The sequence below is a fragment of the Macaca thibetana genome, chromosome 8, assembly GCF_024542745.1.
Source record: "Macaca thibetana thibetana isolate TM-01 chromosome 8, ASM2454274v1, whole genome shotgun sequence".
Taxonomy (NCBI): Eukaryota; Metazoa; Chordata; class Mammalia; order Primates; family Cercopithecidae; genus Macaca; species Macaca thibetana.
Window position 1 is genome coordinate 25,330,869 of NC_065585.1, and position 24,385 is coordinate 25,355,253.

Consider the following 24,385-nt stretch of genomic DNA (forward strand, 5'->3'; position numbering starts at 1 on the left):
AGCCTAAAATATTTCTATCTGGCCCTTTAAGAGAGAGTTTGCTAACCCCTGAGCTATTCTGTTAGTGTGAGAGATGACAGTTCAGCCCTGTTCCCACCTAAAATATTAGTCACCTCTAGCGTCTTTTATGCAAGATAGTGGAAAGAAAAGTGGTTGAAAGAAATAGTATAAAACTAAATTGTAACAGTCCCTGCTTCCCTTAGCTGGTAGCATGGCCGAAGCTGATATACACTGCTTTATTTCTCCACTCCTTTGGTGTTTCCTTTTCCTTCTGCTGACATTTCTATTGGGATGACCTAGACCCTTGTTTCTTTAGGACGTTCAGTGCTGTTCATGTCTTTATTGGGTTGTTGCAGTTTCTGTTGCCTAGGACTGTTAGGGGAAGCTGATATACACTGCTTTATTTCTCCACTCCTTTGGTGTTTCCTTTTCCTTCTGCTGACATTTCTATTGGGATGACCTAGACCCTTGTTTCTTTAGGACGTTCAGTGCTGTTCATGTCTTTATTGGGTTGTTGCAGTTTCTGTTGCCTAGGACTGTTAGGGGGGATCTGAGAGGCATCTCAGGAAATCCCCTAGATTTCAGATGTGATTCTTGTCGGTATTGTATAGCAAAGCTTTAATTTTCTCTTTGGTAGTTGAAATGATTCATTCCAGCCAGAAGAGGACCCCTTTTGCTGCTTTTTGGTTCTTTGGGATGAGGAGCTCAAGGTGGTCAAGAGGTAACCTCAACTTCCAATGGAATGGAATCATGAGTATATGCCCTCCTGGATGCATTCTTCACTTGGGCACTAGGACCTCTCAACACACTGAACCCAGGGTCAGAGACAGGAGGCAAAAATTCCTTCCATGGCTGGGCACGGTGGCTCACACCTGTAATCCCAGCACTTTGGGAGACTGAGGTGGGTGGATCACCTGAGGTCAGGAGTTCGAGACCAGTCTGACCAACATGGTGAAACCCCATCTCTACTAAAATTACAAAAATTGGCCAGACGCAGTGGCTCATGCTTGTAATCCTAGCACTTTGGGAGGCCGACGCGGGCACATCACGAGGTCAGGAGTTTGAGACCAGCCTGGCCAACATAATGAAACCCTATCTCCACTAAAAATAAAATTAGCTGAGCATGGTGGCAGGCACCTGTAATCCCAGCTACTTGGGAGGCTGAGGCAGGAGAATCACTTGAATACGGGAGGCAGAGGTTGCAGTGAGCCAAGATTGTGCCATTGCACTCCAGCCTGGGCAACAAGACAAAACTCTGTCCCAAAAAAAACCAAGAAAATTCCTTCCATGACCTTTTTGGTGTAATAGTGAGAGTAGTCACTCCAACTTTCAACCTTTGGTTCTCAGTTCTGTTTTGGCTAGGAGAGATAATCCTATATATTGTCCACTAATTTAAGGCAGCATCCTGTGGGAGGTTTCTCAGTTGTTGCTGTAACTGAGCCTTCAGCAATTGATCATGCCATCTACTTCTGTGTGATAGAGTACAAGATAAAATGCATAAGTTTAAACAAATGGTTACTCTGTGTATGGAAGGGAAGGGCAGCAGGTTTGAGAGGAAAGATTCATAGGTCAGATTAGAAAATGTTACATTTCATGCACTGTGGGGTTATTGAGATGAATAGTGGGTAGTTGGCTACATGTCTGTGCAGATAAAGGATGGTGAGAGAGATTTGGGAGCCTTTGATATACAATTGTTCATAAAGGGTGTGGAAAAGCTCACTTAGAGTATCTAGCAGGAAGTGAGCATCAGGGAGAAATATCTGAAGAATATGATATTTGAGAAAACTGACACTTGGCCTGTAGAAACCAGCGAAAACCTTTTTTTTGAGACAGGATCTCACTGCAGCCTCAACCTCCCTGGCCTCAGGTGCTTATCCTACCTCAGCCTCCTGACTAGCTGGGACCACAGGCACATACCACCAGCCTGGCTAATTTTTGTATTTTTTGTAGAGATGGAGTTTTGCCATTTTGCTTAGGCTGGTCTCAAACTCCTGGGCTCAAGCGATCCACCCTACTTCGGCTTTCCAAAGTGCTGGGATTACAGGTGTGAGCCACTGCACCTGGCTGAAAAACATATTTTAAGAAGGAGGAGGCTGGGCGTGGTGGCTCATACCTGTAATCCCAGCACTTTGGGAGGCCGAGGCCGGTGGATCATGAGGTGAGGAGTTTGAAACCAGACTGGCCAACATGGTGAAACCCCGCCTCTACTAAGAATACAAAAAAATTAGCTGTGTGTGGTGGCAGACGCCTGTAATCCCAGCTACTTGGGAGGCTGAGGCAGGAGAGTCGCTTGAACCCAGGAGGTAGAGGTTCCAGTGAGCCGAAATTGCACCACTGCACTCCAGCCTGGGCAACAAGAGTGAAGCTCCATCTCAAAAAAAAAAAAAAAAAAAAAAAAAGAAATGGTTATTAATTTTAAATGTAAACAGTAAATATAAACTTGAAAACTGAAAGTAATTCTTGGTCATTAGTGACCACAGCAAGGGTAATGTATTAGTCCATGTTCATGCTGCTAATAAAGACATACCTGAAACTGGGCAATTTACAAAGGAAAGCAGTTTAGTGGAGAACTCATAGTTCCATGTGGCTGGGGACGCCTCACAATCATGGCAGAACGCAAGGAGTAGCAAGCCACCTCTTACATGGATGGCAGCAGGCAAAAAGAGAGCTTGTGCAGAAAAACTCCCGGTTTTTTTTTTTTGTTGTTGTTGCTTTTTGTTTGTTTTTTAATTATACTTTAAGTTCTGGGTTACATGTGCAGATCGTGCAGTTTTGCTACATAGGTATACACGTGCCCTGGTAATTAGCTGCACCCATAAACTTGTCACCTACATTAGGTATTTTTTCTAATGTTATCCCTCCCCTAGTCACCCACCCCCCAACAGGCCCTGGTGTTTGATGTTCCCCTCCCTGTGTCCATGTGTTCTCGTTATTCAATTCCCACTTATGAGTGAGAACGTGTGGTATTTGGAAAAACTCCTGTTTTTAAAACCATCAGATTGCCAGGCGCAGTGGCTCACGCCTGTAATCGCAGTGCTTTGGGAGGCCGAGATGGGCGGATCCCCTGAGGTCAGGAGTTCAAGACCAGCTTGGCCAACGTGGTGAAACCCCATCTCTACAAAAATACAAAAATTAGCCGGGCCTGATGGTGGGTGCCTGTAATCCCAGCTGCTTGGGAGGCTGAGACCGGAGAATCTCTTGAACCTGGGAGATGGAGGTTGCAGTGAGCCAAGATTGTGCCATTGCACTCCAGCCTGGGTGACAGAGCGAGACTTTATCTCAACAACAAACAAACAAACCATCAGATCTCGTGAGACTTATGATCATGAGAACAGCGCAGGAAAGACTTGCCCCCATGATTCAGTTACCTCCCACTGGGTCCCTCCCACAACACATGGAAATTCAAGATGAGATTTGGGTGGGGACACAGCCAAATTGTATCATTGTGCCCCTGGCCCCTCCCAGTTCTTACGTCCTCACATTTCAAAACCAATCATTCCTTCCCAAAGTCCCCCCAAATCTTAACTCATTTTAGCATTAACTCAAAAGTCCACAGTCCAAAGTCTTATCCGAGACAAGGCAAGTCCCTTCTGCCTATGACCCTGTAAAATCAAAAGCAAGTTAGTTACTTCCTAGATACAATGAGAGTACAGGCAATGGGTGACTACAGCCATTCCAAATGGCAGAAATTAGCCAAAACAAGGGGGCTACAGGCCCCATGCAAGTCTGAGATCGAGCAGGGCAGTCAAATCTTAAAGCTCCAAAATGATCTCCGTTGACTCTATGTCACATCCAGGTCATGCTGATGTAAGAGGTAGGTTCCCATAGTTTTGGGCAGCTCTGCCCCTGTGACTTTGCAGGTTGCAGCCTCCCGCTCCCGTGACTGGATGTCATTGAGTGTCTGCAGGTTTTCCAGGTGCACGGTGCATGTTGTCAGCGGACCATTCTGGGGTCTGGAGGATGGTGGCCGTCTTCTCACAGCTCCACTAGGCGGTGCCTCAGTAGGGACCCTGTGGGGGCTCTGACACCACATATCTCTTCTGCACTGGCCTAGGAGAGGTTCTCCGTGAGGATCCTTCCCCTGCAGCAAATTTCTGCCTGGGCATCCAGGCGTTTCCATACATCTTCTGAAATCTAGATGGAGGTTCCCAAACCTCAATTCTTGACTTTTGTGTACTCACAGGCTCACCACTACATGGAAGCTGCCAAGACTTGAGGCTTGTACCCTCTGAACCTACGGCTCAAGCTCTAAGTTGGCCCCTTTCAGCCCTGACTGGAGTGGCTAGGATGCAGGGCACCAAGTCCCTAGGCTGCACACAGCGTGGGGACCCCGGGCCTGGCCCACAAAACCACTTTTTCCTCCTAGGCCTCCCGGTCTATGATGGGAGGGGCTGTGTGAAGACCTCTGATGTGCCCTGGAGACATCATTTTCCTCATTTTCTTGGGGATTAACATTTAGCTCCCAATTACTTATGCAAATTTCTATAGCCGGCTTGGATTTCTCCTCAGAAAATGGGATTTTCTTTTTTTTTTTTTTTTTTTTTTTTTGAGACGGAGTCTCGCTTTGTTCCCCAGGCTGGAGTGCAGTGGCTCGATCTCAGCTCGCTGCAACCTCCGCCTCCCGGGTTCAAGCAATTCTCTATCTCAGCCTCCTGAGTAGCTGGGATTACAGGCGCCCACCACCATGCCAAGCTAATTTTTTTGTGTTTTTAGTAGAGATGGGGTTTCATCATCTTGGCCAGGCTGGTCTTGAGCTCCTGACCTCGTGATCCACCTGCCTTGGCCTCCAAATGTCCTGGGATTACAGGTGTGAGCCACCATCCCCAGTCGGGATTTTCTTTTCTATCATTGTCAGACTGGAAATTTTCCACACTTTTATGCTGTACTTTCATTATAAAATGGAATGCCTTTAACAGTACCCAAGTCACCTCTTGAATGCTTTGCTGCTTAGACATTTCTTCTACCAGATACCCTAAATCATCTTTCGCAAGTTCAAAGTTCCACAGATCTCTAGGGCAGGGCAAAATATTGCCAGTCTCTATGCTAAAAATAACAAGAGTCACCTTTGCTTTAGTTCCCAACAAGTTCCTCATCTCCATCTGAGACCACCTCAGCCTGGACCTTATTGTCCATATCACTATCAGCATTTTGGTCAAAGCCATTCAACAAGTCTCTAGGAAGTTCCAAACTTTCCCGTATTTTCTTGTCTTCTTCTGAGCCCTCCAAACTGTTCCAGCCTCTGCCTGTTACCCAGTTCCAAAGTTGCTTCCACATTTTCAGGTAACTTTTTAGCAGCACCCCACTCTACTGGTAGCAGTTTACTGTATTGGTTCATCTTCATGCTGCTGGTAAAGACGTACCTGAGACTGGGCAGTTTACAAAGGAAATAGGTTTAATGGAGATCTTACAGTTCCACGTGGCTGGGGAAGCCTCACAATCATGGCAGAAGGCAAGGAGGAGCAAGTCATCTCTTACATGGATGGCGGCAGGCAAAAAGAGCTTGTGCAGAAAAATTCCCGTTTTTCAAACCGTCAGATTTCATGAGATTTATTCACTTTACGAGAACAGCACGGAAAGACTGACCCTCATGATTCAGTTACCCCTCACCATGTCTCACCCACAACACATGAGAATTCAAGATGAGATTTGGGTGGGGACACAGCCAGACCATATCAGGTAACTTCAGTGGAATGATGACTGCGTAAGTCATATTGTACTGAATGGAAGAGAGAGTTGGAACAGTGAACACATTCTACTTTTTCAAGAATTTCTCTTTTGAAGGTACGAGAGAAAGATGGCAAAACATTCATTTGAGGGTAGCATAGATCTAAAGACTTTTAAAACCTTGAGTCTTGAACATATTTATAGGCATAGGAAAAACATTCTACAGAAAGGAAAGATTGTAATTATAGGAGAGAGACAAACTGATATTTCTGAGGATACTGTGGGGAGTGGGTGCTGAAGGACCTTTGGATGTATCATTCTTTTTTTTTTGAGACGGAGTCTCGCTCTGTCGCCCAGGCTGGAGTACAGTGGCCGGATCTCAGCTCACTGCAAGCTCCGCCTCCCGGGTTTACGCCATTCTCCTGCCTCAGCCTCCCAAGTAGCTGGGACTACAGGCGCCTGCCACCTCGCCCGGCTAGTTTTTTGTATTTTTTAGTAGAGACGGGGTTTCACCGTGTTAGCCAGGATGGTCTTGATCTCCTGACCTCGTGATCCGCCCGTCTCGGCCTCCCAAAGTGCTGGGATTAGAGGCTTGAGCCACCGCGCCCGGCTGGATATATCATTCTTAAACAGAAGGGAAAGATGGATACATGAAACAGAGGGGCAAGATAATTGGTAGTTGGCAGAGGAGTGGTTGAATTTAAGGATTTAGGGTGAAGGGAGTGCCAAGAAGATTGTGGTGAGAAACTGGAAGAAGTCAAGGACAGGAGGATTTCAGGCAGTTGAACAGGAGGACTGGTAGAGAAGTAATGAGAAGGGTGAGGAGAGGCATTGTGGACATTTGAGTTCATGTCAGCATCAGAGCAGTTCTAAGCAGTGATGAAGTGCTTTTCAGAGTGTGATCTTGATTCTTCCTGGATGGAAGTGAAGATTGTAGGAATTGAGGTCAGAGAACTTTGAGGCAGTTTTATTGGTTGGATCAGACACATCTATATTCAAGTCACTTAGAGTGATGGGAGACGTGTGTTACAAAAGAAGAGTATGTGACCAGGTGCAGTATTTATACCTGTAATCCCAGTGCTCTGGGAGGCTGAGATAGGAGGGTCCTTGAGGCCAGAAGTTCCAGACCGGCTTGGGCAACATGATAAGACCCATCTCTAGAGAAAAAAATTTTTAATTAACCAGAAGTAGTAGTGCATGCCTGTAGTCCCCAGCTATTCTGGAGGCTGAGGTGAGAGGATCACTTGAGCCTGGGAGGTTGAGGCTGTAGTGTGCCATGATTGCTACACCGCACTCCAGCCTGGGTGACAGAACAAGACCTTGTCTCTGAAAAGAAAAAAAAAGAGTATGAGCCTTCAGCAAATGTTGGGGAATTTCATAGACATTAATGAAGAAGCATAGAGGATAGTGTACCTGTAGAGCATGAACACAAAGGATAAACAGAAAAGAATAACAAAAGCATTTATTAAGCATATACTAGATGCCAGCTATAATTTTAAGTGTTTTCCATGTAGTAAGTTTTTCAGTTGTCTTTGTTTTTGTTTTGTTTTGTTTTTGAGATATGATCCTGCTCTGTCACCCGTGTCGCAATCACGACTCGCTGCAGCCTCAACCTCCCAGGCTCAAGCAATCCTTCTACCTCAGCCTCCCCAGTAGCTGGAACTGCAGCCACCATGCCTGGCTAATTTTTTAGTAGTTTGTAGAGGTAGGGTCTTGCTATATTGACCAGGCTGGTTCTGAACTCCTGGACTCAAGCAATCCTCCTGCCTCAGCCTCCCAAAGTGCTAGGATTACAGGAGTGAGCCCATGCCTGGCTGTTCGGTTGTCATAATAACACTAATAGGCCAGTAATGTCATTATTTTTTATGAAGAAACTGAGGCACAGTGAGCTGGAGTCACTAGCCCAAGATCATACAGTTACTAAGTGGTAGAGCTAGGATTTCTTTTTTTTTTTTTTTTTTTTTTTTTGAGACGGAGTCTCGCTCTGTCACCCAGGCTGGAGTGCAGTGGCCGGATCTCAGCTCACTGCAAGCTCCGCCTCCCGGGTTTACGCCATTCTCCTGCCTCAGCCTCCCGAGTAACTGGGACTACAGGCGCCTGCCACCTCGCCCGGATAATTTTTTGTATGTAAGTGGTAAAAAAAAAAATATATTCTGAAACATATATAAGTCTGTAAAAAAAAACATACCAGTCTTTGTAATGAAGTTGTTATTCTCTATCTTTGCAGGGATTTGTGGAACTGACTGTATTTCCCACAGTTGCAAACTTGAATAGAATCAAGTTGAACAGTAAACAGTGTAGAATATACCGAGTAAGGATCAATGATTTAGAGGCTGCCTTTATTTATAATGACCCAACCTTGGAAGTTTGTCACAGTGAATCAAAACAGTAAGTTATGCACTTTAAAAGTCATTATTTTTAACAGTTTTGAAAAAATGTTTTTAATGATTGGATTAGTTTTTCTCGAAGTATTTTTTTTTTTTAACATTGTTATTAGGCTTTGAATCCCAGTCTTTTTGATCTGTTTTACCACTCTGTACATTTGGTTCAAGTGATTTTGCTAGCTGTGCCCAACGTAGTTACTAAGTTTCCCTTCTGCATGTTAAAACTCTAAGGAAGTATTATCTGGGAACTGTAAGTAGATTTTCTTAGTTTTTTTTTTTTTTTTTTTTTACTTTTACTGTTTTTCTTAACTATTTACTTCATAAATATTGAAAGTAATTTTCAGTGGGTTAGATGGTCACTGTAATCTGTAGACCAGAGGCTACTTCAAAATATTCTGTGAAATATTCTATTGAAAAGTTTTAGAAAGTAGCTAATGAAATTGACTGCCTTAAACTATCTTATATTAGGTCTAAAGTAGCTTATTTCTTCACCTTAAATAAATACTACATCTGTTGAGGCTACTTCTAGTTTTTATCATTAAATATGTATTGCTGTTATCAGTTTTATGTTCTACTTTTTGTATTTCATAGTTTGTTTCCATTTTCTGTGTGTTTGTGTGCTTCATTTTTTGTCATCTTTATGGTTAAATAATACTCCATTTGCTCAGTGTACTATAGTTTGTATAATTATTCTCCAGTTGTTTGGCATTTTGCAGTCGTAAGTGGTGAGTGAATGTTTTGGCACATACAAATTTTTTCCCTTTGATTATTTTACTTGTCATTTCTAATGGCTCTTTTCAGTATTTTACCTGATTGTGCCCTAGTATTTAAATTTATGCTAATTTAATTAGCATAACTTTAAATACTATCAATACATGTGAGGACACTTACTTTTTCAAAGCTTTGATAACATTGGGTTATGTTATTTCTGTGATTCCTTGTGTTTAGGGGTAGGATGCCAAAACTTTATCATAAACTTTTTAGTCGAGATGATGTTTTAACTAGTCTAGATGTATAATGCCTTAAGGCAGCAGTTCTTAAAGTGTGATTCCCAGACAAGCATCAACTGGGAACTTGTTCGACTGACCAGTTCTCAAACAATACCCTAGACCTGAATCAGAAATTGTGGATAGGCTCCTACAGTTTGTGTTTTAACAAGCTTGCCAGGTAATTCTGATACAGACCAAAACTTGAGAACCACTGCCATAAGGAATTGCAAAGGTTTACAAGGGCGGCTTGTTTTTAGACGTATTTATGGTCCCAATAATCATTGGTTTAAAATCTTTCACATTTAGAGAGGAGATACACAAATGGGATTGGAAAAATTCAGGGAATCCCTGATTTACTCCTGTAACTTTCCATTTCACAAAGGTGAGTTGTTGAAATTACATTGCTTTTAAAGCCACATTTGTAGAACTGACATAAAAAGACTTATTACAAAATTATCTGCATCCCTTTTCCCCCAGAAAACAAAAACAAAAACTTCTGCCTTTGAGGAGGTTAGTATACACCACTAATAAATGGAAAGATCACCTGATGAAGAGCAGATAGAGGACCAATTACCTTGCCGGAAGGTCAAAATATCCACCCTATCCAGCCTAGAACTCTGCATTTGATAATAGGGCAAGGTACCTGTTTGTCGGTCACAAAACACAGTGTCTTTACATCTTTTTTACTAATAATTTGTTGTTGCTGCCCAGGTCTCAAGATAATCTGTTAAGTGTAATGACAGGACTCTTGGTCCGTTAAGGAAGCAAGCTTTACTTTGCTCTTTTTATTTTGATGATATTCCCTAAACATTTTCCCTAAAATTTTTCTCTAGTGATATTCCCTAAATTTTTTCTCTAGCGATAATGGAAGATGCCTCATTACTTTTAGTGTTCTAAGTCAGTGGTTTCATGGAAGACAGTTTTTCCACGGACCAGGGGGCAGAGGGCATTTTGGATGAAACTTCCACCTGAGATCATCAGGCATTAGATTCTCATAAGTAGCGTGTGACCTATATCTCTTGCATGTGCAGTTCACAATAGAGTTTGGGCTCCTATGAGAATCTGGTGCTGCTGGTGATCCGACAGGAGGCAGAGCTCAGAAGGTAATGCTTGCTCACCCGCTACTCACCTCCTGCTGTGTGGCCTGGTTCCTAACACGCCACAGACCTGTATATATTTATAATTTAAAGAATGAAGAGGAAGTTCTAAAAGAGAATCTTTTCAAAGGTTAGGCTAGGAAATTGGGAAAGATGGAATGTATTTAAAATTTTTCATTCAACTAGAACCATAGCTCTGTTGGCCATGGCCACTTAGTAAATGCTTGACTAAGAATTGACTAGTATGCGTGACTATCCCTGCTTTTTTGCTTAGCTTTAGAATCTTTATTACTCTTTAAGAGAGGTGATTTTCGTATTTTTGCTTCTGTTTATCCTCTGAATTATTCAAAAAGAAATTGATTTTAGAGTTTTATTAGACATAAGTTTTAGAAAGTAGCTAATGAAATTAGCATGAAGGGTAAGCAAGTATAGGATGGTGGTGGATATTCACTATTAAGTTACTGCACAATTCCTAGAGGAAAACTGCATATTTGTGTCTTATATTTCTGATTGCCATAGCAAAGAGGGTTTTTAAGATTCATAAGACATGACAAAAACACACCAATTATTCAGAAGAAATATTATGTTTATTGGCAGTTAGATGTGAAAAAGACCTGTGAAAGACGTTACTTTTAAAGAGAACTTTGGGAAAGGCAGATAGCTAAGGCCTTTAGCATGCTCCTAGATGCTTCTGTTACTTATTTCTGAAATAACTTTCCTTCTTTAATGAACCAGTAAAGCTAAAACAGAAATTAAATATAGCAGTTTTGAAATTAAAAGTGAAACTTCAAATTCAGTAGTAAATTTGATTTTACCATCGATTTTACATACAAGTATGTCTTAACACTGAGAGAAGTAATGTACTATACTATTTAATCACATTTTATTATTTTAAAGTTAAGGTGCCATGCCCTCCCTATTTTTGATTGAAAGTGTGTGTTTACAATGGTTGAGATTCAGCTCCTTTGAACTGTAGGGGAATGTAAGGAAAAGAAACATTTGAATAAGAGGCTGAAAGGCATTTCTATCTATTTTATCCAACTGTTAGCTGACATGTTACATTACGTATACTAACAATTTAAAAACATATTGGTTATGTAATATGTATAAGCAGCTGTCTTTTTGCTTTACAGTTTCTCAGTAAAATAATTCAGCACTTGAAATTTTCCTACATATATTTTGTGTGTGAATCTTATGGATTGTAGATTGTCTCCACAGGAGCTACAGCGCTTCAGTGTTTTTGTTTTTGCTGTACTTCTCTTTTCTTAGAAAAAGTTAAATGTAGACTTTGTCAGGGAGACTTTAACCTACCGTGACTGATAGCTCTTTTTCCTCTTTGTTTTATTCCTAGATAGGCTTTGCCACTTTTTCTTTTTCTTTTTCTTTTTTTATTTAAGACCAAGTCTCGCTCTATCGTCCAAGCTGGAGTGCGATGGTGCTATCTCTGCTCACTGCAACCTTCGCCTCTAGGTTCAAGTGATTCTCCTGCCTCACCCTCCTGAGTAACTGGGATTATAGGCACGTGCTACCACACCTGGCTAATTTTTGTATTTTTAGTAGAGACAGGGTTTCACCATGTTGGTCAGGTTGATCTCGAACTTGTGACCTTGTGATCTGCTTGCCTTGGCTTCCCAAAGTTCTGGGATTACAGGCGTGAGCCACTGCATCTGGCCAGGCTTTTCCACTTTGAGAAGCCCCCAACCTTTTTTTTGTTTGTTTGTTTGTTTTTTAAGACAGAGTCTTATTCTGTTGTCCAGGCTGGAATGCAGTGGCACAATCTCGGCTCACTGCAACTTCCGCCTCCTGGATTCAAGCGATTCTCCTGCCTCAGCTTCCCTAGTAGCTGGTACTACGGGTGCGCGCCAGCACACCCAGCTAATTTTTTGTTTGTTTTTTGTTTTTGTTTTTGTATTTTTGGTAGAGACAGGGTTTCAGCCCATTGGCCAGGCTGGTCTCGAACTCCTGACCTCATGATCTGCCCGCCTCAGCCTCCCAAAGTGCTGGGATTACAGGCGTGAGCCACCACGTCCAGCCGAGAAGCCCCTTTTTATTTTACTTGAAATGTCCCAACTTTTCAGTGTCAAAAATGAGTTTAATTTCCACCAAGGAGTGGCAGCGGAAATGAAATTACCTATTTTAGTATATAAATGAAGTAATTATCCAGTTATAATTTTTTTTTTAAATTGCTGGGTTTGGTTTTTTTAATATTTTGTAGATTCTATATTTTAATGCAGACTTCTACATGGAGCTTTAACATTATTTCATTAATGTCATGTAATATAAATTGGTAATTCCCTTATTGATTATGGTTAAGTAATATCAATATTTTAACTCAGCTACAATGATGCACTGCCAGTTGGTTTATTAGTATTAGAATTAAGTTATCTTAGAGTTGGAGGGACATTAGAGTTCATTTAGTCTAAAATTCAACATGAAGGCTTACTATATTTCATTTTCTGCTTGAATACTTCCAGTTCGGCAGGGCTCATAATGTATTTTTCTTAATTTTTTTATTTTTATATTTTTAAAGACAGAGCCTTGCTCTGTCACCCAGGCTGGAATGCAGTGGTGCGATCATAGCTTACTACAGCCTTGAACTCCTGCACTCAAGCCATCCTCTGCCTTAGCTTCTCAAGTAGCTGGGACAATATGTGCCCACCACCACGTTTGGTTAATTAATTTTTTTTTTATTATTTACTGGATGCATGGTCTCACTATGTTGCCTAAACTGGTTTTGAACTCCTGGCCTCAAGTGGTCCTTCTGCCTTGGTCTCCCAAAGTGCCGCAGTTACAGGTGTGAGCCACCATGCCTGGTCCTCATTATATTTTAAAGCACCCCTTTCATTATTTCTAAATGCTGGAAAGTTCTTTATTACATTGAGCTACAGTTTGTTTTGTCTTAATAGTCACAAACTTAATCCTAACTAAATAAATACCTTTCCCCTAAGTTTTCTTTTCTTCAGGCTACAGAATTATTGAGATTATTCTCAACCATTCCTCATGTTAGAAACTCTTTCTCAATTTATTTCCATCCTTTTTGTCCTTCTCTGGATAATCTCAGATTTGATACTGTGTTTTCCTAAATGTGGTAATCCCTGAACTCTAGATATGGTTCTTCCTATTTGGACTAGATCAGTATATACATTTCAGTAGATCCATTTTGTCCTTTATCTAGATAAAGTATTTCTAGTAGCTTGAAACTCATTCGCCTTTTAAAAGTTGTTTTAGAATTAAAAATCACAAACCAAATATCCACTGTCCTCAAGAGACACCTAACACCCACAAGGATTCTTGCAGACTCACGGTAAAGGGGTGGAAAAACATATACCATGCAAATAGAAACCAAAATCAAGCAGGAGTAGCTGTTCTTTTATATCAGATAAAACACATTAAAGCAACATGAATAGACTTTTGTTAAAAGAAGATATACAAATAGCCAACACATATTAAAAAAATTCTCAACATCACTAATGATCAGGGAAATGCAAATTAAAACCACAATGACATACCCCTTATCCCAGCCAGAATGGCCATTATGAAAAAGTAAAAACAAAGAAAAAAACCCATAGATGTTGGCATGGATATGATGAAAAGGGAATGCTTATACACTGCTGGTGAGAGTGTAAATGAGTACAACCTGTGTGGAAAACAGTACGGAGAGTTCAAGTAGATCTACCATTTGATCTGGCGTTCTCACTACTGGCTATCTATTCAAAGGAAAATAAGTCCCTATGTCAAAAAAGACATCTACATGTCTATGTTTATTGCAGCACGATTCACAATTGCAAAGATATGGAACCAGTCTAAGTCCACATTAACTGATGAGTGGATAAAGGAAATGTGGTGTGTATACACATGTGTATACATACACACACACCACATATATAGACACACACATACACACATATATACATACATACACACACACACACACCCCCCATGGGATACTACTCAGCCATAAAAAAGTAATGAAATGTCTTTTGTAGCAACATGGCTGGAACTGGAGGCCACTATTCTGAGTGAAGTAACTCGGAAATGGAAAATCAAATACCATATGTTCTCATTTTTTATTTGTATGTTGAAATCTAAACCATCAGAGTATTCGAGACTAAGCTATGGGTATGTGAAGACATACAGAGTGATATATCTGGATATTGGAGACTCAGAAGCAGGGAGGAGGGAGAGATTTTTAAAATGACATATTGGGTACAATGTACACTAGTTGGGCAACAGGTACACTAAAATCTCAGACTTTCCTTTGTATAATTCATCTGTGTAACCAAAAACCACTTGTACACAAAAAGCTATTGAAATTAAAAAAAAAAAAAATGAGGCAGCAATCACATTCTGCTTCCTGCCTTGAGCTATCTATTCATGCCTTGAAACTTCTTGTTATGGCCCAGGTAGTTAGTTAACCTAACAGTGTCACATAGGATACTATAACCCAGACCGTATAGCTTAAAAATGTGTAACCAATCACTAATCAATGTTATTTCTTTAAACCCGTGAGAATCCCTGACAGACTGTTTTGTGTCAACCCACTTCCTGTCCCTCTTTTTTGTCTTTAAAAACTTGGATGCAACAGAATTTAAATGGAGGTCATATCCAAGGTTACTTGGGTAAGTCTTCTGAGCAGCTGTTGTCACTTTGGCTCACATAAACTCTCTAAATTTAAAAAAAAAAAAAAAGTTGCATTAGTAGTTGGATCAAATTTGAACTTGTAAGCAGTGAAACCCTTAGGTTTTTTCATAGGAAAACCTGGTAAGGTAGATTTTTCACTCAGCAGCCTTATGTCACGGTTCCAGGTTAAATTTTGTTTTGCTTATTTTTAGAGTCATCCTTATTCATTGTGGTTTTGGCTTATTACTTGCATTTTTCAGTTTGTGAAAATGTATCGAGCTGTTTGCTAGGGTATATGTAGCTTTCTGATTTACTTCCATAAAAGTTTACTTCTATAAAAAAATTTTTAAATAGAGGGAAAGTTTACAAATAATTGAAACTGAAGTTTTATAAAATCTGCACCTATAGTTTTAAGAGGCAAATGTTCTTTATTTGATAAAGGATTATCAGATTATATTAATTTAATATGGATATTTAAAATTCTTAGAGAAAATTATATCTATTCCCTTAATTTACTAATTTTTCAATATCTATAGCGTTTCTTCTCTTTAAGTTGCATTCCTGTAAGGAGGATTGAGAGGTGGGGATGGTAGGGGTTATAGGGCAAGGACATATTAAATACTTTGTAGTCATTATTATTCTGAAGATTGAAAACACATTATAATTTTATACTGTAATTTTTGACTTCTGTGAAGTTATGAAAGAAAACATTTGATTTGTATATTGAAATGTAAACCATCAGATTATTTGAGACTGACTTCCCAGTTGATTCCATTTATAATAACTCATTTTATTTGGACCACTTCACCTTTTCTCAGGAAATGAGGAGATTAAATGAAAATAATTTCCCATAAAAAAACTAATAACTCTAATATGTAATGTTTAAATCTGGCTTTCTTTTTATATAATAGTTATTTTATTTTTGCATTTCCCTGATAACTTGGGGGGGAATACAGGTTTTACAATCATCAAATTTTATGTTTTTGAAATTTTATTGAAAATAAATTATACTCTGTAGATAAAACAGTCGTTAAATTAGATGGTGCGTGCGTTAAGTGCTGACAAGGATTTGGAGCAACTGGCACGTTCAGATCTTGCTGCTAGCAATGCAGAATGGTACTACTCTTCTGAGAGTTTTGTAGATTTTTAGAAAGTTAAATGTGTTTACCATATGACTCAGTAGTCCCACTGTTAGGTATTTGTACTACAGAGATGAAGCTTATATTCACACAAAAACCTGTACACAAGTGTTCATAACAGTTTTATTTCATACTTCCAAAGCGGAAAATAACCTAAATGCCCTTCAGCTGGTCAATGGATCAACAAACTGCTACAGTCTCTACAATATAATACCACTCAATGGCAAAAGGATCAAATTATTAATATATGTAACAACTTGGATGAATTTCAAAAACCTAGTGACACAAGCCAGTCTCAAAAGGTAGCATTCTATGTGATTCCATTTATTTGACAAAAGGATAGCATAAGGGACTTTTTGGGGATGACAGAACTGTTCTATATCCTGATTTTGGTGGTTAACTGAATCTGTACATATGTTGAATTTTATACAACTGTAGACCCCCAGAAAAGGTTTGTTTTTTTTTTGTATGATAATTTTAAAAAAACCCACAGGTGTACCTCCTTTTATTGTGCTTTGCTCTATTGTGCCTCGCAGATACCGTTTTTTCACAAATTGAAGGTTTGTGATAACCTTGCATCAAGAAAGTTTATCAGTGCCGTTTTTCCAACAACACATGCTCATTTCATGTCTCCATGTCACATTTTTGTAATTCTTGCAATATTTCAAACTTTTTCATTATTATATCTGTTAAGGTAATCTGTGATCAGAGATCTTTGATATTACAATTGTAATTGTTTTGGGGATGCCACACATGGCATCCGTATCAGATGGCAAACTTAAATGATAAACATTGTGTGTGTGTTCTGACTACTCTGTGGACCAGCTGTTCCCTGTCTCTGTCCCCCTCCTCGGGCCTCCCTATTTGCTGAGACACACAATATTGAAATTAGGTCAATTAATAACCCTACAATGGCCTCTGAACATGCAAGTGAAAGGAAGAGCCTCATATCTCTCACCTTGAACCAAAAGCTATAGAAATGGTGAAGCTTAGGGAGGAAGGCCAAAAGCTGGGCCTCTTGGCGCCAGTTAGCTAAGTTGTGACTGCAAAGGAAAAGTTCTTAAAGGAAATTAAAAGTACTGCTCCAATGAATACACAAATGATAAGAAAATGGAACAGCCTTATTGCTGATGTGGAGAAGGTTTTAAAGATCTGGATAGAAGATCAAACAGCCACACCATCCCTTAAGGCCAAGCCTAATCCAGAGCAAGACCCTAACTCTCTTCAGTTCTGTGAATGCTGAGAGGTGAGGAAGCTGCAGAAGAACATTTTGAAGCTAGGAGAGGCTGGTTCATGAGGTTTAAGAAAAGAAACTTTGTCCATAACATGAAAGTGCAAGGTGAAGCAACAAGTGCTGATATAGAAGCTACAGCAAGTTATCTAGAAGATTTAGCTAAGGTTTTTGATGAAGGTTGCTACACTAAGCAACAGATTTTCAATGTAGATGAAACAACCTTCTACTAGAAGAAGATGCTATCTAGAACTTTCCCAGCTAAAAAGAAGTCAGTGCCTGGCTTCAAAGGACAGGCTGACTCTTTTATTAGGGGCTAATGCAGCTGGGGACTTTTAAGTTAAAGCCAATGCTCATTTACCATTCCAAAAAATCCTGCAGCCCTTAACAATGATGCTAAATCTATTCTGCCTGTTCTCTGTAAATGAAGCAACAAAGCCTGGATGACAACAGGTGTTCACAGTATGGCTTACTGAATTGAATATTTTAAGCCCACTGTTGAGATTTCTGGTCAGAACAAGAGTCCTTTTAGTATGGTACTGCTTATTGACAAGACACCTGGTTACCCAAGAGCTCTGATGGAGATGTACTAGGAGATTAATACTGTTTTTATGTGTGCTAACGTAACATCTATTCTGCAGCCTGTAGATTAAGGAGTAATTTCTACTTTCAAGTCTTATTATTTAAGAAATGCATTTCATAAGGCTATAGCTGCCATAGGTAGTGATTCCTCTGAGGCATCTGGACAAAGTCAGTTGAAACCCTGAAAAGGATTCACCATTCTAGATGCCATTAAGGACATTGATGATTTAGGGAGGAGATCAAAACATCAACATGTTTGGAAGAAGTAGCTTCCAAACCTCATGGATGACTTTGAGGGATTTAGAGAAGGAAGTAACTGCAGTTGTGGTAGAAATAGCAATGAAACTAGAATTAGAAGTGGAGCCTGAAGGGAAGACTGAATTGCTGCAATCTTATGATACAACTTTAATGGATGGAGGGGTTGCTGCTTATGGATGAGCAAAGAAACTGGTTTCTTGAGATGGGATCTACTGGTGAAGATGCTCTGAACATTTTTGGAATGTCAGTGTTCATTGTCAACAATATTTACTTAACAGAAATAAATTATTAAAATATATTGAGAAGTCTTTTCACTTTCAGAACTCTATGCTTTGTAGTTGTTACCTTGAATAGTTGTTAAAGCCATAGTTATGTTATATCCTTTCTAATTGGTAGAGAGATGGATGAAGATGGAGAAGGAATGACCTCTGTCAAGTTAAGAGTCTATAGCCTTAATGTTTCTTTAATGGCTTTTCCCATTTTATTTTTCCTTTGATTATTCCGTAGAGTATTTGGAACTTGTCTTTTTATTTTTATTTTTTAATTTTTTTGAGACAGAGTCTCACTCTGTTGCCCAGGTTGGAGTGGAGTGGTGCAGTCTCAGCTCACTGCAACTTCTGCCTCCTGGGCTCCAGCGAGTCTCGTGCCTCAGCCTCCCGAGTAACTGGGATTACAGGCATGCACCACCATGCCTGGCTAATTTTTGTATTTTTAGTAGAGACAGGGTTTTGTCATATTGGCTGGGCTGGACTCGAACTCCTGGCCTCAGGTGACTCACCACCTCTGCCTCCCAAAGTGCTGGGATTATAGGCGTGAGCCCCCGTGCCCAGCTCAAACTTGTCTTTTAACTAGATGAAAAAATTATTAAGCTATGGGAATGTCACTAATTTCACCTTGTGGCTACACCTAATGACAGGATGGCAGACACAAAGGTGTACAATAAGGATGTGGCTCATGGTGTTTGTGTATTTCATCTTGTATTCTTGCCCTTCCCATTCCATATCTTTTTTCTGTCTTTCATTTCTTTTGTATTTTTTTTAACTGATTTCAGCGAGGAAATGTAATATGTGTATATATACACATATAAGTTGCTTTTATGGGGTACAGTTTAAAAACCAGTTGAGAACAACATTTTCACATTTCCATAAGACTTCATCGTATTGTTTTCATCAAATGGGAAATAAGGTCAGATAACTGTGGAACAAATATTTATGTAGTAGTCTCTCCTGACATAGTGAATATAACAGTGAGTCTGCTGAAAATTCTCTGCTTCATTAAGCTTACATTGTGATGCAGTAATGGGTGGAGGTAGGTGCTATTACATTGTGAGGAATTGAGTCCCATCCTGATTTGTTTTCGACGTCTTAATTTTTGTCAAATTATAAAGCTTGTTGAATCCATTCAATTTTTTTGCCAGATTGATAGGGAATAATTATTTATTCAATTCTTCACGTATTCTTTACATTTATATCAAAATAGTATAGTGGCTTTGGCATTCCAAAATTAACAAAGAATGTGATAGTCATAGTAATAGTCATGTAACTTGGTGAGTAGAACATATATTCTGTTGTATTCATAGTTTAATAGTTTTTGACATGGTGAGTAGAACAAACCATTACTTGGCTAAAGAGTGTTTTTAGGAATTATATAAGAAGATAAAATGCTTACAAACAATTGGTATCAACTGATATTTAAGAAAATGCTCAGAGGCTGGGTGTGGTGGCTCATGCCTGTAATCAGAGGCACTTTGGGAGGCCAAGGAGAATGGGTCACTAGAGGTTAAGAGTTCGAGACCAGCCTGACCAACATGGTGAAACACCGTCTCTACTAAAAATACAAAAATTAGCCGGTTGTGGTGGTGGGTGCCTGTAATCCCAGCTACTCGGGAGGCTGAGGGACGAGAATGCTTGAACCTGGGAGGTGGAGGTTGCAGTGAGTTGAGATGGTGCCACTGAACTCTGGCCTGGGTAACAGAGTGAGACTTCATCTCAAAAAAAAAAAAGGAAAAAGAAAATGCTTGGTAAGATATATGTCTTATTATCTTATTATTAAAAGTTGGCTCTTTTTTTTCCCCAGGAGAAACCTCAATTATTTTTCCAATGCTTATGCAGCTGCAGTTAGTGCGGTGGACCCTGATGCAGGAAATGGAGAACTTTGCATTAAGGTTCCATCAGAGCTGTGGAAACACGTTGATGGTAAAGCACCAAGAATATATTGACTGTATACTAAAATCATGTTAGATTCAGAGACTAGAGAATTTTACATGAAGACTAATGATGCTGGCCAGGCACGGTGCCTCATACCCGTAATCCCAGCACTTTGGGAGGCCAAGGTGGGCAGATCACCTAAGATTAGGAGTTCAAGACCAGCCTGGCCAACGTGGCAAAACCCCGTCTCTACTAAAAATACAAAAATTAGCCAGGCATGGTGGTGGGCGCCTGTAATCCCAGCTACTCAGGAGGCTGAGGCAGGAGAATTGCTTGAACCCAGGAGGTGGAGATTGCAGTAAGCTGAGATCACACCCCTGCACTCAAGCCTGTGCAACAGAGTGAGACTCCGTCTAATAAAAAAAAAAACAAACACCAATGATGTCAAAATTGTAAATTAACCAGTTGAAATATACAGAATGGGTTGGAAGCCCTTTTTCTTTTTAAGGATCACTGGCTAACAGGATAATATCAGTTCAGAGCTGTGAAAAAAGCAATTTATTTCACCGTTTTTTAAAGCAAAAAAAAATTTTTTTTTTTTTTTTGAGACGGAGTTTTGCTCTCCTCACCCAGGGTGGAGTGTAATGGTGCAATCTTGGCTCACTGCAACCTCCGCCTCCCAAGTTCAAGCGATTCTCCTGCCGCAGCCACTGAGTAACTGGGATTACAGGCTCCTGCCACCACGCCTGGCTAATTTTTGTATTTTTAGAGGAGACGGGGTTTTACCATGTTGGCCAGACTAGTCTCGAACTCCTCACCTCAGGTGATCCGCCCGCTTTGGCCTCCCAAAGTGCTGGGATTACAGGGGTGAGCCACTGCACCTGGCGGTGAAAAATATTTTTAAAAAATCATGTAGATAGAACCATTTGTCAAGATTTGAGAACCCGCACAATATCAAATTAGTTTAGAATTATAGCATTTTGTAGCAGGAAAGATCCTGAAAAATCTGGTTCAATTCCTTCTTTTTACAGAAGAGTAATCTGAAGTCTAATGAGAGTGAGTAACCTGCTGAACTTCACTTAGCAAATTATTGGTGGAGTTAAAGCTAAAACACAGGGTTCCTGATACTCAGTCTGCAGACTTTTTAAACCTTCTTTGTGTCTTGTATAAAGTTTTAGCCACTGTAATATTGTACATTAGCTTCTGCCTTGCTTATTTAGCCTTATAAAAATCAAGATAAGGAAGTAAAAGACTTCTTGTTTTGTTTATTGCTTTATGTTGTGGGTGCTGGGGGTGGGATAGGGTTTGTGGAGGAACTTACCCTAATTTAGGGGACAGACGTGGAAGTCGTCATTGCCTTTTAGTGTTTGGAGATAGTGCATATGATTGTAATGCTTGGAGGGAAATTAGAATCTTACAAAAGCAATGCAGTTTACAGTGAAGAAATCAAGCGTAACAAAATACATGATAATAATGCAAATTCTCGAGTAGTGTTCCCTACTCTACCTCTCATCCTTGTACTCCCCAAAGTCACCTAGGGTTAATTTTGCAGGAGAATGTAATAGGAGAAAGAACTTGAAAAGTAAGTGTGTTAGTCCGTTTTCATGCTGCTGATAAAAGACATACCTCAGACTAGGAAGAAAAAGAGGTTTAATGAACTTACAGTTCCGCATGGCTGGGGAGACCTCACAATCTTGGCAGAAGGCAAGTAGGAGCAAGTCATGTCTTCTGCAGATGGTGGCCAGCAAAAAGAGAGAGAGAGCTTGTGCAGGGAAACTCCCATTTTGAAAACCATCAGATCTTGTGACACTTATTCACTATCATGAGAATAGCACGGGAAAGACTTGCCCCCGTGATTCAATTACCTCCTACCGGGTCCCTCCCATACCATGTGGGAGTTATGGGAGCTACAAGATTTGGGTGGGAACACAGAGCCAAACTGTATCAGTAAGTTTGGGATTGGATTTGGAAGGTGTAAGTGTGCAGTGTGGGAGTTTTGGACTTTTTAGGTATTGTACGTTGTCAGAAATGTTGAGAGGAGGATATGGCGTAACCAAAGGTGTATTTTGGGAAAATAATACAAGCAATAGTTATAATTGATTGGAGGTAGAAATACCAATAGTAGCAGCCTGTTGAGTTAATATAGGCAGACATATGGTAAAAGTCTAAACTAGGGTAAGTAGTGTGGTTTTTCATATAAATCTCAGTCCTCAATTCCATTTCATGTTCAGCATTAAATCTTTGTCTTTATTATATAGACCACTGTACTTATTTATGTATCAATGTGTGTGTATGTTTATTTGTTGCAGAGTTAAAGGTCCTGAAGATACACATCAATTTTTCTCTGGATCAGCCCAAAGGAGGTCTTCATTTTGTGGTACCCAGTGTAGAGGGAAGTATGGCAGAGAGAGGTGCTCATGTTTTCTCTTGTGGGTATCAAAATTCTACAAGGTAGATTATAGATTCTTAAATATTTCAATTAATTTTTAAATTGCATTTTTTATGTATAAGCAAGGCATACATTTGGTGTAAAACAAGAAATACTAGTTTTATTCCCTCCCAAATTCAGAGTTCTTTCAAATTACTTTGTTAGTCATTCCTCCTAAAAATAATTTTTTTTTTTTGAGACAGTCTTGCTCTGTCACCCTTGTTGGGGTGCGCTGGGGTGCTATCTCTGCTCACTGCAACCTCTACCTCCTAGGTTCAAGTGATTCTCATGCCTCAGCCTCCCAAGTAGCTGGTATTACAGGTATTCACCACTACACCTGCCTAATTTTTTATATTTTTAGTAGAGATGGGATTTCACCATGTTGGCTAGGCTGGCCTTTAACTCCTGACCTCAAGTGATCCGCCCACCTTGGCCTCCCAAAGTGCTGGGATTACAGGCATGAGCCACGGCACCCAGCCCTCCTTAATGTTACATCTCCCTTATTCTCTCTCATTTTCATGTTTACCTTTCTAAAATAATCATCTCACTTGATTCCTTCTTTTTTAAAAACTTTATATTGAAGTAAAACATACATATAGAAAATTGCACAGAATGTAAACTTCGATGAATTTTCACAAGTGAACAAGCCCACATAATTTACACTTAGACACAATATTACAAGCATTACAGAGACCTCCTCTCACCTGCTTTCATTCTCTACTTCCCCACTTCACATTCTACTTCTCAACTCTGCTTATTTATTTATTCATTTATTTTTTGAAACAGAGTCTCATTCTGTTGGCCAGGCTGGAGTACAGTGGCATAATCTTGGCTCACTGCAACCCCCACCTCCTGGATTGCAGTGATTCTCCTGCCTAGCCTCCCAAGTAGCTGGGACTACAGGCATGTGCCACCACACCTGGCTAATTATTGTATTTTTAGTAGAGACGGGGTTTCCTCATGTCTTTAGTAGAGACAGCCTGTCGCACAGGCTGGAGTGCAGTGGCGCAATCTGGGCTCATACAGCCTCCACCTTCCAGGTTCAAGTGATCCTCCTGCCTCAGCCTCTGGAGTAGCTGGGATTACAAGCAGATGCATCATTCCTGGCTGATTTTTGCATTTTTAGTAGAGACAGGTTTCACCATGTTGGCCAGGCTGGTTTCAAACTCCTGACCTCAGGTAATCCACTGGCCTCAGCCTCCCATAGTGCTGGGATTACAGGCGTCAGCCACTGCGCCCAGCCTCTCCTCAGATTATTATAATAACTCCTCTAAACCAGGTATAATGTCTTATACACTTTTATGCCTCAATACTAAGTACCTACCCTGTCACATAACACCTTACCCGAATTGATGAAAGCTGACTATAAATTTTATATCTGGCTTTACCAGCACTCAGTTTGAATTTATACAATGCGTTACATACTTCAAAAAAGCAGTTTTATAATTTAATCAAATAAATTCTGAATATTCGTTATGCTTTATAAAACTTTTTACTGTAAGCCTTTTTTAGTTTCTAGAAATGAATGCTGCATAAAAACTGACTAATGTGCATATACAAGTTAAAATTATTTTTTAAAACATTGGAAACTAAGAATTGCTTAACTCTTTTTAGGGTTTGAACTGATGGTAACACATAATTTTTTTTTTAATGTTGCCAAATAGTATTTGGAAACAGATTTTATTTTATCAGATTTTTTTTAGGTTGTACAGTAAAAAGCTTCAGTAGCCAAATAGCTAAAGGTTTTGTTTGTTCATTTTCTAGAAATGCTAAAATAACTTGCATGTTGGGAAAGCAATGTAGGGGACACTTTGAATACATTTTCTATACTGTCAATCTTTTTTCT

The 24,385-nt window shown here is 39.9% G+C and overlaps 1 protein-coding gene across 2 annotated transcripts in view; it reads left to right on the forward strand.

Annotated features, from left to right (window-relative positions):
• The window catches only part of TAF2 (TATA-box binding protein associated factor 2), a 103,484-nt gene that overhangs the window by 3,541 nt on the left and 75,558 nt on the right, over positions 1–24,385 (forward strand). For both annotated transcript variants that reach the window (XM_050802381.1, XM_050802382.1), the window contains exons 3-5: positions 7,892–8,052; positions 20,041–20,159; positions 22,421–22,562. In XM_050802381.1, the coding sequence (XP_050658338.1) occupies positions 7,892–8,052; positions 20,041–20,159; positions 22,421–22,562 (422 nt within the window). The remainder of the gene's footprint in view (positions 1–7,891; positions 8,053–20,040; positions 20,160–22,420; positions 22,563–24,385) is intronic.